Genomic DNA, 15922 nt, shown 5'->3' on the forward strand with positions numbered 1-15922 from the left:
ACAACCACCCTGTAAATCGAGGACGTCTCAATACAGTGGCGCTGAAGTTAAGCAACTAAAGACATAAAAGAAAACACTGGTAGTCCGGGAGGTGGCAAAGTGGCTAAGGCATTAGACTCTCAAGCATGAGGTCCTGAGTTCGACCTCCAGCAGCACATGTACCAGAGTGATGTCTGTTTCTCTCTCTCCTATCTTTCTCATTAATAAATAAACAAAATCTTTAAAGAGAGAGAGAGAAAAAAGAGGGAGCCGGGCGGTGGCGCAGCGGGTTAAGCGCACGTGGCGCAAAGCACAAGGAGCGGCGTAAGGATCCCGGTTGCAGACACCGGCTCCCCACCTGCAGGGGAGTCGCTTCCCAGGCGGTGAAGCAGGTCTGCAGGTGTCTTTCTCCCTCTTTGTCTTCCCCTCCTCTCTTCATTTCTGTCCTATCCAACAATGATGACAATAATAACTACAACAATAAAACAACAATGGCAACAAAAGGGAATCAATAAATATTAAAAAAGAGAGAGAGAGAAAAGAAAACACGGGCAAAATACTACGTAATATCTGCTTCCAAAATGTCTCTGGGGTCTTGAGCCCAACAGCAAGGCTAACAAAAGACAAAACTGCCAGGACTCTATCAAGCTAAGCTTTATGTCAGCCTAGTGCCCGTCTGCCTAGACAGGATGAATTTGGAAAGTGTTTTTTGTTGTTATTTTTTTAAAAATATTCACTATGACACTAACTATATATGATCTTTTTATTTATTTATTCCCTTTTGTTGTTCTTGTTTTATTGTAGTTATTACTGTTGTTATTGATGTCATCGTTGTTAGATAGACAGAGAGAAATGGAACGGGGGACACAGAGAGGAGAGAAAGACACCTGCAGACCTGCTTCATTGCTTATGAAGTGACTCCCCTGCAGGTGGGGAGCCGGAGGCTGGAACCTGGATCCTTGCACTTGCGCCACCTGCGCTTAACCCTCTGCACTATCACCGGAAACTCTTTTCTGTTTGTTTTTAAAGCTTAAAACAAAAATTTACAAAAAAAAAAAAAAGAGAGAGAGAGAGAAAGAAAGAAAGAAAAGAAAAGAAAAGAAAAGAAAAGAAAAGAAAAGAAAAGAAAAGAAAAGAAAAGAAAAGAAAAATGCTTTTATCCTCTTCCCTTAGTCCACAGAAGGACTCGCCTGCTCCTGGTAGTTTTATTCACTGTTGGGTGGTATGCCAGCTACCCCCGGCTTAAAGCCTCTTGTCTCTAATCCTGCTTAATTTAACTAAGCACCGCCCTGCCTCCAGGGCACTGGTCTGGTCCCACTCAAAGCTGCAGTCTATTTACATAAACCACAGTTAACTAAGCACCGCCCTGCCTCCAGGGCACTGGTCTGGTCCCACTCAAAGCTGCGGTCTATTTACATAAACCACTGTTAACTAAGCACCGCCCTGCCTCCAGGGCACTGGTCTGGTCCCACTCAAAGCTGCGGTCTATTTACATAAACCACTGTTAACTAAGCACCGCCCTGCCTCCAGGGCACTGGTCTGGTCCCACTCAAAGCTGCGGTCTATTTACATAAACCACTGTTAACTAAGCACGCCCTGCCTCCAGGGCACTGGTCTGGTCCCACTCAAAGCTGCGGTCTATTTACATAAACCACTGTTAACTAAGCACCGCCCTGCCTCCAGGGCACTGGTCTGGTCCCACTCAAAGCTGCGGTCTATTTACATAAACCACTGTTAACTAAGCACCGCCCTGCCTCCAGGGCACTGGTCTGGTCCCACTCAAAGCTGCGGTCTATTTACATAAACCACTGTTAACTAAGCACTGCCCTGCCCTGCCTCCAGGGCACTGGTCTGTCCGGCTGGCTCATACTCTCTTTTTGCTTACCCCCTCTCCTTGTCACACCCTGATTTCCAGTGTGCTCTCCTGCCGCACCACTTCCTCGTCTCCTTTCCCAAGGCACTCCTTTTAAAAGCCCAATTTATTCATAACACCCTACATTTTCCTTGTGAACTAAATCCACACGTATGACATTTTTATGAACAACACAAATTACCCAACCAAATCAGCTTGAATACTTACAATGCAATACAACTTTGAGTTCGACCAGGAGCTTCTTTGACCCTCCGTGACTCGTTCCTGGAAGTTTTTGCATGGCTTCCCCCTTTTTATTCAGTATTTCAATTCTTAATGCACCTATTTGTCCAAAATTGAAAAATAAGAATGTCTTAGTTACATCCACAGAACTTCATGAACTTGCTATGTCTTCATATTTATTTATTTTTTCACCAGAGCACTTTTCAACTCTGTCTTATGGTCGGGGGGTTGAGGGAGGGACCTTGTAGCCTCAGGAATGAGAGTCTTTTTGCATAACCATTATGCTGTCTGCCCACCTCCCCCCTTACAGTTTATTTTCTCATGGTATTTCATTTCTTGTTAGAAATGAAATACAACCTTCTGCATCCCACAATGACCCTGGGTCCACACTCCCAGAGGGATAAAGAATGGGAAAGCTGTCAGGGGAGGGGGTGGGATACAGAGTTCTGGGGGTGGGAACTGTGTGGAGTTGTCCCCCCCCCAAATCCTACAGTTTTGTTAATGTCTCCTTTTATAAATAAATAAATGAAATACAGGGCGGGGTGGTGGTGCACCTGGCTGAGCGCCTATGTTACAAAGCACAAGGACCCAGTTCCTACCTGCAGGAGGGAAACTTTTGGAGGGGTGAAGCAGTGTTACAGGTGTCTATCTCTCTCCTTCTCTATTACCCCCAAATTTGTATCTATCTCTATCAAATAAAAGATAATAAAATTTTTTTTAAAGAAATGAAACGCAACCAAAAAAGAAAGCCCTCTGTTAAATCGTAGAGGCTGGGGCTGAAGCCTACCGATGGGGGTCCCCGCAGGCCTGGTCTCATTTGGCGACAGCTCGTCTCCTTCAGGCCACGTCACTGACAGTCTGTCGGGGAGCCTGTCGTGAAAGGAGCACGTTAGCGCCTCATACATTATCAAGTACTTGAAAACTGAGGCTCCTAGAAACTTTATTATTTGCCTCTGATATACTCTAAAGTCAAATCTGAAATGCTATTAATAACAAAGTGATCAACTGTTGCATGGAATTCTGGGAAACGCTCAACTAGGTCTTTCTCTCTCATCATGTACTGTGCCAGTTACTAACTAGATATGGGACAAAGTCCAAAGCTGAGGCTGAGAAAGAATGCAAATAATGCACAGTAGCTAGGAAAGCCAGAGTTCATTTCCCCTTTTTTCATTTATTTTCCCTTTTGTTGTTGTTGTTGTTATAGTTATTATTGCTGTTGTTACTGATGTCGTCATTGTTAGACAGGACAGAGAGAAATGGAGAGAGGAGGGGATGACAGAGAGGGGGAGAGAAAGACAAGACACCCGCAGACCTGCAGAACGCCTGTGAAGTGACTCCCCTGCAGGTGGGGAGCCGGGGGCTCGAACCAGGGATGGTCCTTGTGCTTCGGGCCACGTGTACTTAACCTGCTGTGCTACTGCCCAACTCCCTCATTTTTCTTTATTGCTTTATTCTAATTCTTATCTCTCAGCAGGTACTTTAATACTTTATTCATTCATTCATTCATTCATTCTGAGCAGAAACAGAAGTTGAGGGAAGAGGGAAACAGAGAAGCAGAGACCTGCAGTGCTGTTTCTCACCACTTGTGAAGGTGATTGGGGCCTTGAACTAGTCTCCAAGTGTAGTTATGCATGTGCAGCAATAGTGAAGGAGACAACGCAGAAAGTACTGCTCCATGCGCACAGTCCTCACTGCGCTCTCGGTAGTGCCAAGATCACACCGCCAGGACCACACATGAAGAAGGGCCCTCTACCACTGAGCCACCTCTCGGGGTCAAGCTTGTTTTCCTCTCTTTCCTTTAAAGACGTATTGTTCATCAATAGAGATGGATAAGGAGAATCAGAGCATTGCTCTAGCACAGGTGCTACCAAGGACTGAACTCAGGATGTTATGCTCCAGAATCAGCCCCTGGGGGCCTGGAGACAGTGCACCAAGTATGCGAAGCCCAAGTACCCGCGCGAGGATCCAGGCCCAATCCCCCAGCTCCCCTCCTGCAGGGGGTGGGTTCCCAAGCACAGAAGCTGGTCTGCAGGTGTCTTTCTTTCTCTCCCCCTTGCTATCTCCGCCCCCACCTTCAGTTTCTCTCCGTCCTATCCAGCAGCAGCAGCAGCAGCAGCAGCAGCAGCAGCAGCAACAGGACAACAGTGGAAAAAAGATGGCCCCTAGCATAATGCAGGCACCAAGGCCCAGCGATAACTCTGGGGGACCGCAACACTAAGCACTGTGCCACCTCTCAGGCATGCGTGCTTTTTTATTTTTGTTTCTGCCAGAGTGCTACTCAACTTGGCTTATGGTGGTGCTGGGGGCTGAAGTTGGGACCTTTGGTGCCTCAGGCATGAAAGGCTGTTTATAGAACCATTACGTTTTCTATCCGTCTAAGTTTCCTTTTAAAAAAGAACAGTTTAATCAAAGCACTTGTAATAATAATTACTTTGGTTATATAACATTTGCTTGGTCTATAAAACAAATATAGAATTTTGGTTTTTAAAATTAAGGTTTCAATTTTATTTTTTAAGGGGAAGGATGATGTTTTCATGACAGCTGTTGACACGTGGACACGATTTCTCACCTCCCTAAGGATATTCAGCTTTTTTTTTTTTTGCCTCCAAGGTAATAATAACCTGGGGCTCGGTGCCTGCACTACGAATGCACTGCTCCTGGAGGCTAGCGTTTCTCTTTTGTTGCCCTTGTTTATTGTTGTTGTTACTGCTGTCGTTGTTGTTGGATAGGACAGAGAGAGGAGGAGAGAAAGACATACACCTGCAGACCTGCTTCACCGCTTGTGAAGCGACTCTCCCCCCCCCCCCCATAGGTGGGGGCCTGGGAGCTCGAACTGGGATCTTTATGCCGGTCCTTGTGCTTTGTGCCATGTGCGCTTATCCCGCTACGCTGCCACCCAGCCCCCTACTTTCGGCTTTTTAATAGCAAGTCTGTGACAGTAGGTAGTCTAAGGCTGCAAGCCCCCTCCATGACACCACAACACACTCAAGAAGAGCCGAGAGCACTAGCAGCTCTCTTGTGACGGCTCCTCAAGGGTGACTCACCTTGCCATCTCATCTTCTACGTACTTTCTTACAGTTTTCTCAGCTACTGTTCTATCCAGCTTTGCAATCGGCACTGTTCTCATTTCATCATAGAGTGCCTGAGGTTCCTGAATAATAAAATCATACCCACATTTCAAAGAAAAGCATTCTCTAGTTACAGTGAGGACATCTGTCTCTTCTAAAAACAAAAAAGGCACTACACAAACTAGGTACGGGCATAGTAATAGTTGTTAGTACATTCTGCCGCAGTGATCATCTCCACGTAACCTCCGTAGCCTAAGCAGATACTGGTTTTAACAAGAACATGATACAAGGAGAAAACACATTCCCACTGTAGAGTTATTTCATTCTCCACACAGAATTCTGGTTCCCATATGTATTAGTAAGTTCGGGGGGAGTGTGCACTTCATAAAATTAATGTTTTAACTTACAATTGTAAGTTTTAAATATATAAATGAATGTTGCATCCTACAAATGATTAACAGCACTGAATAGGAGACAAACTATGGCAACATTACTAGAGCAAGTGGAAAGCGAGTGTCAGCACGCTGCACCACGCCACCGCTACCTCTGCGTGTTCATGAGGCGCTCTTACCATCGCGATCTGCACCTCTCCTCCAGTAGCATAGACGTCTCCATCATGGTCGCCATAGAGGAAAAACCGTACAATGCTTCCATAATACAGAGGAAGTGTCTTGATTGTCTTGACCTAATCAAAACACTTAGTATTAAAGACCACCATGATAAATAGGTTCAATATTATTTCTTAAGTATTTAGTACTTCTACCAAGTTCTTTGTAGCAAAACAAAATCCAGTTTATATCATTAGGTAAAAATCAAAGCTCTCTAGTAAAGCTATGTTTGTGAAGTTCTCCATTAATTCTTAACATCTTGATACAGATACAGATTTTCCACACATAAATGTCATAGCTGGGCGTATCTAAGAACTGCTATGATCCTATGATCCTAGTAAGCTCAGCAACCAAGAAGAAGGCACCATGAATTCTCCAATCAAATATTCATTGCTTAGGCCTAGACACCCTCCTCTCCTATCCCTTCTTCACTTCCTTCAATCACTCTATCTACTAACTACACAAAAGAAAAGATATATCTTTTTATCTCTTCTGACAGGGCCAGCACTATTGTCACCCCTTGATAACCTTTAGAACACTGTATAAAACTGGCCAAAAGATAAACTGGCAAAAAATACATATCAACTAAAGGACCAAAACTGTCCCAATGACTACCTTGATGAGAATCATCAAACAAGTAAATTCAGTAAAGCCTGAGGTTAAGTTAGACTCCATTAAAATCCTAGGTCTATTTCCTCCCTAATTTCTGAGACTAGACCCCATAAACCTAATCCCAATTTGGATATAACAAATGACAATCAATGCTTTAACAACTGAGAAAAAGCCTATGCTCCTCAGATAAAGAAGGCACTACAAAAGCTGGAAAAGGGTAAGAGACTAGCTCACCTTGGTCACTGGCTCACCAGGCCACCCCATCACCGGGGGGCTCTAGCCTGGGAATCCTTCCTTCCTCCCATAGATGCAATGGGCCCAGACCTCTAACAGACCCTCTCTCCACCATCACTGGTCACTGCCATCAGGAACGTCATCACAAGCCCTCCTGAGCCCCGCCAGGACCTGCCCTCACTGCAGAGCAGCCATGGCAGGGACTCCCCACTCTCTGAAGGGAGGCTGGTCAGCCTGCTCTGCCCCTAGAGCAAGACGGGTCCTGACATGAGTGCAGCCTAGAATGTCCCAGCTGTGGCCATGAGCTGCGAGCTCAGACTGACAGGGACTCGGAGGTCACATAGGACTCCTGTGCTAAACATGAATGAATATACATGGGCCCTGGGTCAGGTTACGAGGGTAAAGCTGATTGTATTTATATTTTCTCTTCAAGTTTGGGAGCTACTCTCTGTCCTAGTCCAGCTTTCTAGCTCTAGTCTCAACTTTGACTACCTCGTCGCAGACAATTATTTCTAGTCCACCTACACATCCACTGCCAAGCTCAAGCAAAGATGATAAAGTCATGGGTCCTCAGGTACATACTTAAAGTAGACTTTCCAGCTTCTTATCACCCTAAAGTCCCTATTCTCTTCTGCTCGATCCCTACTTTGGTTCCTGTTTATCAAACATTTTGTTCTGCTTCAGATCCTAACTACCTTTCAGCCACCAAGTTGTAAATGTACTATGATTCTATCCTGACCTCCCTGGGCAGATGCCCTCACCCGTGTGTCCTGGAGCCTCCCCTCCCCAGAGCCCTGCCCCACTAGGGACAGACAGACACAGGCTGGGGGTGTGGATCCACCTGCCAACACCCATGTCCAGTGGAGAAGCAATGACAGAAGCCACAACTCCCACCTTCTGCTCCCCATAAAGATCTTTGGTCCATGCTCCCAGAGGGGGAGAAGTGTTAGGGGAAGATGCCCAGAGGGTTCTGCACCCCAATTCCATCAAGACCCAGGGAGAGAAGAGGAATAAAGGAAAGATGCTCAGAAGCAGTAATAAATTTAGGTGTGACTTAGAAAAGAAGGCAGGCTCTTTGCCCCTGATTGCAACCATGGAAGTTTCTTTAGCTCCCAGCCCTCCCAGAGCCACAATGTAAGCCAGCTCTCAGTCTTCTTTCTTTCTCTACCCTCTCTCACTCTAACATGTTTTTGTGTCCGATAAAGTTTAATTTACCTGAGGGAAGAAAGAAAGAAAAGGCAGGACCAGGAGTCGGGCGGTAGCGCAGCGGGTTAAGCGCACGTGGCGCAAAGCGCAGGGACCGGCCTAAGGATCCGGTTCGAGCCCCCGGCTCCCCACATGCAGGGGTGTCGCTTCACAGGCGGTGAAGCAGGTCTGCGGGTGTCTGTCTTTCTCTCCCCCTCTCTGTCTTCCCCTCCTCTCTCGGTTTCTCTCTGTCCTATCTAACAGCAACATCAATAACAACAGTAACTACAACAACAGTAAAAAAAAAAAAAAAAAAAAAGGGCAACAAAAAGGAAAAAATATATATATAAATAAAAGAAGGTAGGACCATGGGGGGGAGAGGCAAATATATATATATAATAGGCAACCCTTTCTGTGGCCTTGGGAGAACCACTGCAGTCTCCACTGGAGGGAATGGGGACACGGAACTCTGGTGTGGGAAAATGTGCAATTAATTATACCCTTATCTTACAATTTTGTGAAACAATATTGAATCACACAAAAAGTTTATGACACCTTCAAATACTTCAACTACTTTTATCCATAAAGTCCTATTTTCAGACTCCAGTACTTATCAACTCTATTCTTCTAAATTTGTCAGCTAAGTATTTTTAATAGTCTTTATTCCTCTTTTAAATTTTATTATTGGATAGAGACAGAAACTGAGAGAAGATGGGGAGACAGAGAGGGAGACAGACAGCAGGACATCTGCAGCCCTGCTTTACCACTCGTAAAGTCTTCCCCCTGCAGGTGGGGACTAGAGGCTTGAACCCCAGTACTTGTGAGCCATAATGTGAGTGCTTAACCAGGTACACCACCACCTGGCCCTTCAGCAAAGTATTTTCCTTGGCTTGAGGGGGAAAAGAAAAATTCAAGATTAGATTCTAGTCTACTCTAATTCTGATCTAAGGTTACATTAGCCCTATTCAGAAATCCCCCCCCCCCGAGTTATCCTCAGTACATATTTCTAGTCTTCTTCTAAGCTGTTTCTCTCGACACACACTACAGATTACAGGATAAGCAGTTCTGCTTGCTATTTCCCTGCACCTACCTATGTCCCTGTCTGGGAAAGCACTGCACCCAATCAGCACAGAGCACTTGACTGCGACTGCTTCCTTCTGCTTCTACCTCATGACTTGGCTCAGGGACTTGACACCCTACTGCCTCCCCTCCTTCATTCTCCACTGCCGGCTCCTCCTCTCCACTCTCAGCCCTAGAGTCAGGTTCCACACGTTCTCTCACTCCACCTCAAGGTGATTGCCGCCGACCCCAAGTCTTTCTACTTCTGATGATTTGGCAGGCGCTCACGGAGACACTCGTACTATAAACCTAAGCCTCTTCCTGCTGCAAGGTTCATGCAGAGGCCATTTCTTGTGGGAGTTCACACATGTAAAGAAGCCCATGACTTCCACTCTTTTGCTGAACCATCCAAAATAAAAAAATCTCCCCGCTCCTCTACTGCCAAACTCTCCGAAACTGCTCTTCCCCTTCATGCAGAGCACAGACCACATTCTTACCTGTCCCTCTGTTCCGACTCTCCGGTTGGGGTCCCAATATTCTAGAGGTCAAAGTATAGCTCTGAGCGCTACATTCCAAATATACTCAAAAAACTGCGATACACTCATTACTTCATATCACATAAAAATAAAACAAACCAAAAAATAAACAAACAAACAAACAAAAAACCCTAGTGGTCCAGGAGGTGGCGCAGTGGATAAAGCACTGGATTCTCAATCATGAGGTCCTGAGTTCAATCCCCGGCAGCACATGTACCAGAGTGATATGTGGTTCTTTCTCTCCTCCTATCTTTCTCATTAATAATAAATAAAATCTAAAAGAATAAAAATTAAAAAATAATAAAATAAAATAAAACTTTCCTTTTGAGAAAAGACTAACACAAGAAATAATAAAACACCCATGAGCCAGGTAATGGCACACCTGGTGAGTTTGCACATTATAGTACACAAGGACCCAGATTCAAGCCCCCAGTTCCCATGCTTCATAAGCGAACTCTTGCTGCAGGTAGAGGGTGGGGGAGTGGTGTGTGTGTGTGTATCCGTCCCTCCCTTGTTTGGCTTTTTTGTTTGTTTTGTTTTGTTTTGATCAGAGCACTGCTCAGCTCTGGCTTATGGTGGTACAGGAAATTGAACCTGGGACTTTAGAGCCTCAGGCAGGAGAATCTCTTTGCAAAACCAAAAAAATCTCTTTGCTGTCTATCCTGCCCTTTACACTTAATTTCTCTCTGAATCTATTCAGAATAAGATATGTTAACAAAAAATACTAACAAACAGCTTCCCAGTTGAGACTGGTAACAGTTTTCTTTTCCGTCTCTCCCAGCTAATACTGACCCCCATAGGTGCACGGCTGTCAAATTCTGACACATCGGTCAGGGACTGCTTAGAGAATCTGGAAGTTAAACTTACCAGCTGTCCTGCTTTATATATTTTTCCATCCCATTCTATTGCTGTGTACGTTGCCCAGGGGCCCTGCTTTTTAGAAGGAAGATCAGGACGTGTAACTATTCCTTTGAAAATTGTAAATTTTATTTGCTTGTCATACTTTTCATGACAGTCCTTCAGCCATAAAGCAAATTCTCTGTCAATTTTCATTCGTTGCTCCTGTAAAAATTTAAATGTTCTATGAAGTATAGTTACCAGGACACAAGAAGTAAAGCAAATAGGCCTTGTTGCTCACTGCAACATACAATGTCATCATATAAACCTTAAGAGTAGAAACATGCAGGATTTTCACCTATGAAAATTTAGATTCCTAGCAGAAACACTACTCGACTAATTGTCTATTACCCTAGAACCAAGGTCTCAGTGGTCAGTACCAACAGCAAAGCTTTCCTGCCCTGCTGCCCACCATAAACTGTAACTACAGAAGAGCACTAGCTGCCTAGATAAAGAACCATGGCCGGTGGAGTGGGGGACAGACAATGAACACTGCTGGTGGGGAGTGTTGAACTACACTGCTACAATCGTATTTAATAATAATAATAAAAACCCCTAGCTTTCTGTGAGAAAGACGGCCAAGCCTTCTGACCTGTGAGCCATGATCGTTCTCAGCAGGACAATAAGCATCCAGCAGATAAGCATAGTGAGATGTATCCAAGGTGTTAAGTCTATCACTAGGGGGCGGGGTAGACAGCATAATGGTTATGTGAAGAGACTCTCTCTCATGTCTGAGGCTCCAAGATCTGAGGTTCAGTGCCCCTACACCACCATAAAAACCAGAGCTGAGCAGTGCTCTGGAGAAAGAATAAAAAAAGGTCTATTAATTAGGGCTTACGGCAGTGACAATGGGAAGAGCAGTCTAACGCGGCTCCACAGACTATGACAAAGGAGAGGAAACACTAAAGGACATGTTTTCCTTTTTACCTGCTTTAAAAAGCAATCAGGGGCCGGGCGGTGGTGCACTGGGGTACCAAGTGCAAGGACGGGTGCAAGGATCGCAGCTCTGGCTGCCGCTGCCTCCACCCCAGCTCCCCACCTGCAGGGGGGTCACTTCACAGGTGGTGAAGCAGGTCTGCAGGTGTCTGTCTTTCTCTCTCCCTGTCTTCCCCTCCTCTCTCCATTTCTATGTCATAGCCAAAAAAGGGGGGGGGGGGAGTACCACCAGGAGCAGTGGATTCATAGTACAGGCACCAAGTCCCAGCGATAACCCCGGAAACAAACAAAAATCATAAATGGAGCCAGCTGGTGGCACGTCTGGTTGAGGGCACATGTTACAGTGAGTGAGGACCCAGGTTCAAGAGCCTGGTCCCCACTGTAGGGGAAAGCTTTGCGAGTGGTGAAGCAGGACTGCAGTGTCTAAAGTTTTGGACTCACAGTATATGATGGAGTTTGAACCCTAGCATACCAGAATGACCCTGTGGTTTTCTCTCTTCTCTCCTCCTCCCTCTCTCTCATTAATACTTTTTTTGAAGCTATTTCAGGTAGACTAGAGATGGCACAATGACTGAAGCATTGAATTTAAAAACATGAGATCCTGAGTTTGATGCCTGGTATTGCATGTTCCAGAGTGATGCTCTAATTCTTTCTCTCTCTCTCTCTCTCTCTCTCTCTCTCATATTAGTAAGTACCTAAAGGTTAAACATTAGATTGAAATTATACAATTAAATCACTAACACACAAATACAAACTACTCCATAAACCCCTCTTTGTATGGTTTCATCAAACAGACAGCCTCTGTTCCTTCTACGCACTGGCAGGGCCATGAAACCAAGATCTAATAGCTCACTATACGTTTTATTTGAACATGAGCTTGTACGTCGACAGATTTGAATGACCTTAGGTGACAATTATGTGAGCAAATAAATGTTCATTAAAAATGTGTATTCTTTTGACTATATAAACATATGCAAAAGTACAAGCATAAATCTATGCTATTAATGGCTTCTGCTCTAATTCTAAACATTTGCAAATATTCAAAGCAGTACTTAAAAGCATACCTGTCCATTTAAAATCCTTGTAAAAAGGGTGTTCTTGTCTTTCAGTTTTAGCTCAAGATCCATAAAAGTCAGTTTATTTGTGCTGACCTGGAATTTGTCATTAGTGAACAGAGCTCCAGATATCCTATTGTAACACTCAATGGGTGCAAGGCCTCTCTTCTTAGGAGGTGCACACCAGTCAAAGCTTGGGAAGAAAGAGCAGCAGTTAGTAAACCCTCTAGGTTATAGAGCAGTGCAAGCCCGGAAGAAATCATAACGTACTCTTCAACAGATGTATATGGTATCAGTCGGCCATTCCAAAAACATTCAAAAATGGGCCTTTTCCCTCTTGCTGCTTTATCAAGTATGAAGCAATCATCATCTTCTTCATCATCTTTTAATTCTAAACAAAGGGATAGGTGGAAAAAATAGTATTATAAATGTACTATTTTGAGTCAGGGAGGATAGTATGATAGTTATGAAAACAGTCTCGTGTCTGAGGCTCCAAAGTCCCAGGTTCAATCCCCAACACCACCATAAGCCAGAGCTGAGCAGTGCTCTGGTAAAAATAAACAGATAAATAAACAACAACAAGTATTTTGAACTACTGCAAAAATATAACATTATCGGAGGGTAGATAGCATAATGATTATGCAAACAGACTCTCATGCCTAAGGCTCTAAAGTCCCAGGTTCAATGCCCCACACCACCATAAGCCAAACCTGAACAGTGCTCTGGTAAAAAATAACAATATTATATATATACGAAACATTAAATTACAGACTACGGCATAATCCTACACACACGGAGATCATAGATAATTTCTAAACAAAATAGCTTTTAAAACTTACAGAATCTGTTTACAATCTTAAAGTTAAAGCAGGGCAAAATTAGGAAGCATAGTGAAAAGCTACATCAAGTTCCATAACAATCCTTTCCGCATGTCAATAAAAATAATGGGGAAATTCTATACAATAAGAGATAGATGAGAAAACAGTATGTAACACTTCTCACAGTCCATGCATTAGTCATTGGGAAACAAAAGTCAAGAATTATAAAAACTTGGACTGGGCAGATAGCAAAATGATTATGTAAACAGACTCTCATGCCTGAGGCTCCAAGGTCCCAGGTTCAATCTCCCACACCACCATAAACCAGAGCTAAGCAGTGCTCTGGTTGAAGAAAAATGATGATAGAAATATACAAAAAATTATAAACAATTAACAACTTTGATTTGAACAATGTAAAAATTAATATAACCTAGACTTAGTAGCCCAACTATTTAAAAAACAAAACGTTATCATAAGTCACAACTTCAAGTTTTGAAGCTAAGCTAAAGCAGCAGATTAACATACTTGATGGAAAGCAGGGGTCATCAGGGTAAGTTTCTTTGTCATATAGAAAGGGGTGATATCGAATGACACCTTCCACTACACCGTCAGCTTCAACATGAGCCTTGAACTCAAAACTATCAGCTGCTGTGTTTATATATAAGGTCTGCATGTCATCTTGTATTTCTCTTAGATTGACAATCTTAGGTGCCTTCCCCTTTTCAAACATAGAAATCTACAATGAACATAAAACAATAATTAAATTCTATGATGCCTTTACTTTGTTCACAGTTAAGATTCAACAAGAGAACAGACAAAACCTTTTATTTGTGTAAGTTAACATATGGCATAAAGAAAAGCATTTGTATACAGACTAAATGGCTCTACGTAATACCTCAGTAAACTATGTTTCCATACTAAAAGATGGGAGGGAAGGATTCAAGCAGAGTTGGAGGACAGTAAGCACTAAGGACACTGAACTCAAGGCTTCTTGATAGCAACAGAAAGTAGGACAGTGTTACACAAGAATTTCTTTTTATTGTGGGCAAGGCTATTAAGAACCCAGTGATTGAAATGTTCTATGCTTCTAAAAATCTTGTCTCACCATTATAAGATTTCTATGAAAAGAAAAGAAACTATACCCATTTTTCTATCAGCCATTGAGACATGATGCTCAGTAACTCAAAACTCCACAAAGAAATCAAATGCCACAGTAAACATGGTTCAAGAAAAAAAGTCTTATGATGAACACTTTACTTGAGTATCAAATTAAGAAAGTACTTTAGAAAGAGTCATGGAGATGTCTAATTACTGAATTAAGATTTTTTTTTTCTTATCCTAGTCACTTGAAACTGGAACATATACTTAATTATCTCATCTTACTTCAATATCAATGTTGTTGAAAGGTCCAGCTTCTTTTAATGTCCGTTTTTCGTTTCCTTTTGGACCATGAATATAATAATGATAAATATGCCTAAAAGACAAAATAATAATGTTTTGAATTCACATAAATCACAATTCATGCCGTACTCTACCAATATAACTTTATGATTGACATTCAGGAAGATCTACTAGGTATTAGTAAGCACTTTGTTGTTGTCACTAGGATTTTACAGCTGCAGGTTGACTTTCTCAGACAGAAAGAGATAGGGGACAAAGAGGAAGACACCACAATATGAAACTTCCACTAGAGCTCTGGGGACTGGATGCACGGCAAATCAGACATGCTTCGAAAGGCAAGGTGTGCTGCCCAACTGTACCAAGCCATTTTCATACAAAGCATTCTATTTAACGTTAAAAAAAAAGTCATGAAGTGCAGTGATCACTAGACCCAATTCTGGAGGTAAGGAAACTGGACGCACGGGGTTTATATAATGGACGTGAGGTTGCAGAACTAGAGGAAGGGATGGCTGGCTTTCCATCCTATTATTTCCTTTTTTTTTTTTTAACTTATTTATTTACTTATTTTGCCTCCAGGGTTATTGCTGGGGCTCGGTGCTTGCAATACAAATCCACTGCTCCTGAAGGCAATTTTTTCCCTTTTTGTTGCCCTTGCTGTCTATCATTGTTGTTAAAATTATTGTTGTCGTTGTTGTTGGATAAGACAGAGAGAAATGGAGAGAGGAGGGCAAGACAGAGAGGGGGAGAGAAAGACAGACACCTGCAGACCTGCTTCACCGCCTGTGAAGCGACTCCCCTGCAGGTGGGGAGCTGGGGGCTCGAACCACGATCCTTACACCGGTCCCTGCACTTCATGCCACATGCGCTTAACCCTCTGCGCTACCTCCCGACTCCCTATTTTTTTTTTATTATCTTTATTTATTGGATAGAGACAGCCAGAAATCAAGAAGGTAGGGGAGATAGAGAGGGGAAGAGAAAGAGAGACACCTGCAGCCCTGCTTCACCACTTGCAAAGCTTTCCCTCTGCAGGTGGGGACGGGGGGCTCGAACCCAGGTCCTTGAGCACTGTAACGTGCGCTCAACCAGGTGCACTAGCAAACGGCCCCCGCAAATTATTTTTAAAAATATGTGAGCACCACTGTAAAATTTCACTTGTCTTCTGGGTTAAAAAGGTTAATAAACAAATAATAAAATAAAAAATAAAAATAAAAATAATAACATTAACAAAACCCAGAAATGGAGATCATAGTTCCTTTTGTCAGGGATGTACCAGGAAGGACAGGAGAACACAGTCAGTCCATGACCTCAAGCAAATAAATTCAAAATTATTCTATCAGAACCCATCAATTTACAAATCTTTACTACTTTATTTTTAAACAAAGTGGTTGGTTTTTTGTTTGCTTTGTTCTTAGTTTGGTTTCTGCTTTGTTTTGCCATTA

General features: G+C 43.2%; 1 protein-coding gene across 3 annotated transcripts in view; it reads right to left on the minus strand.

Annotated features, from left to right (window-relative positions):
• The window catches only part of SMCHD1 (structural maintenance of chromosomes flexible hinge domain containing 1), a 110847-nt gene that overhangs the window by 65317 nt on the left and 29608 nt on the right, over positions 1–15922 (minus strand). For all 3 annotated transcript variants that reach the window (XM_060200763.1, XM_060200762.1, XM_060200764.1), the window contains exons 9-17: positions 14466–14556; positions 13608–13818; positions 12535–12655; positions 12274–12457; positions 10244–10438; positions 5714–5827; positions 5119–5225; positions 2862–2944; positions 2060–2173 (exon numbers count right to left, since the gene is read on the minus strand). In XM_060200763.1, coding sequence (XP_060056746.1) covers positions 2060–2173; positions 2862–2944; positions 5119–5225; positions 5714–5827; positions 10244–10438; positions 12274–12457; positions 12535–12655; positions 13608–13818; positions 14466–14556 — 1220 coding nt within the window. The remainder of the gene's footprint in view (positions 1–2059; positions 2174–2861; positions 2945–5118; positions 5226–5713; positions 5828–10243; positions 10439–12273; positions 12458–12534; positions 12656–13607; positions 13819–14465; positions 14557–15922) is intronic.

This window comes from Erinaceus europaeus, chromosome 10, assembly GCF_950295315.1.
Source record: "Erinaceus europaeus chromosome 10, mEriEur2.1, whole genome shotgun sequence".
In the NCBI taxonomy this organism is placed as follows: domain Eukaryota; kingdom Metazoa; phylum Chordata; class Mammalia; order Eulipotyphla; family Erinaceidae; genus Erinaceus; species Erinaceus europaeus.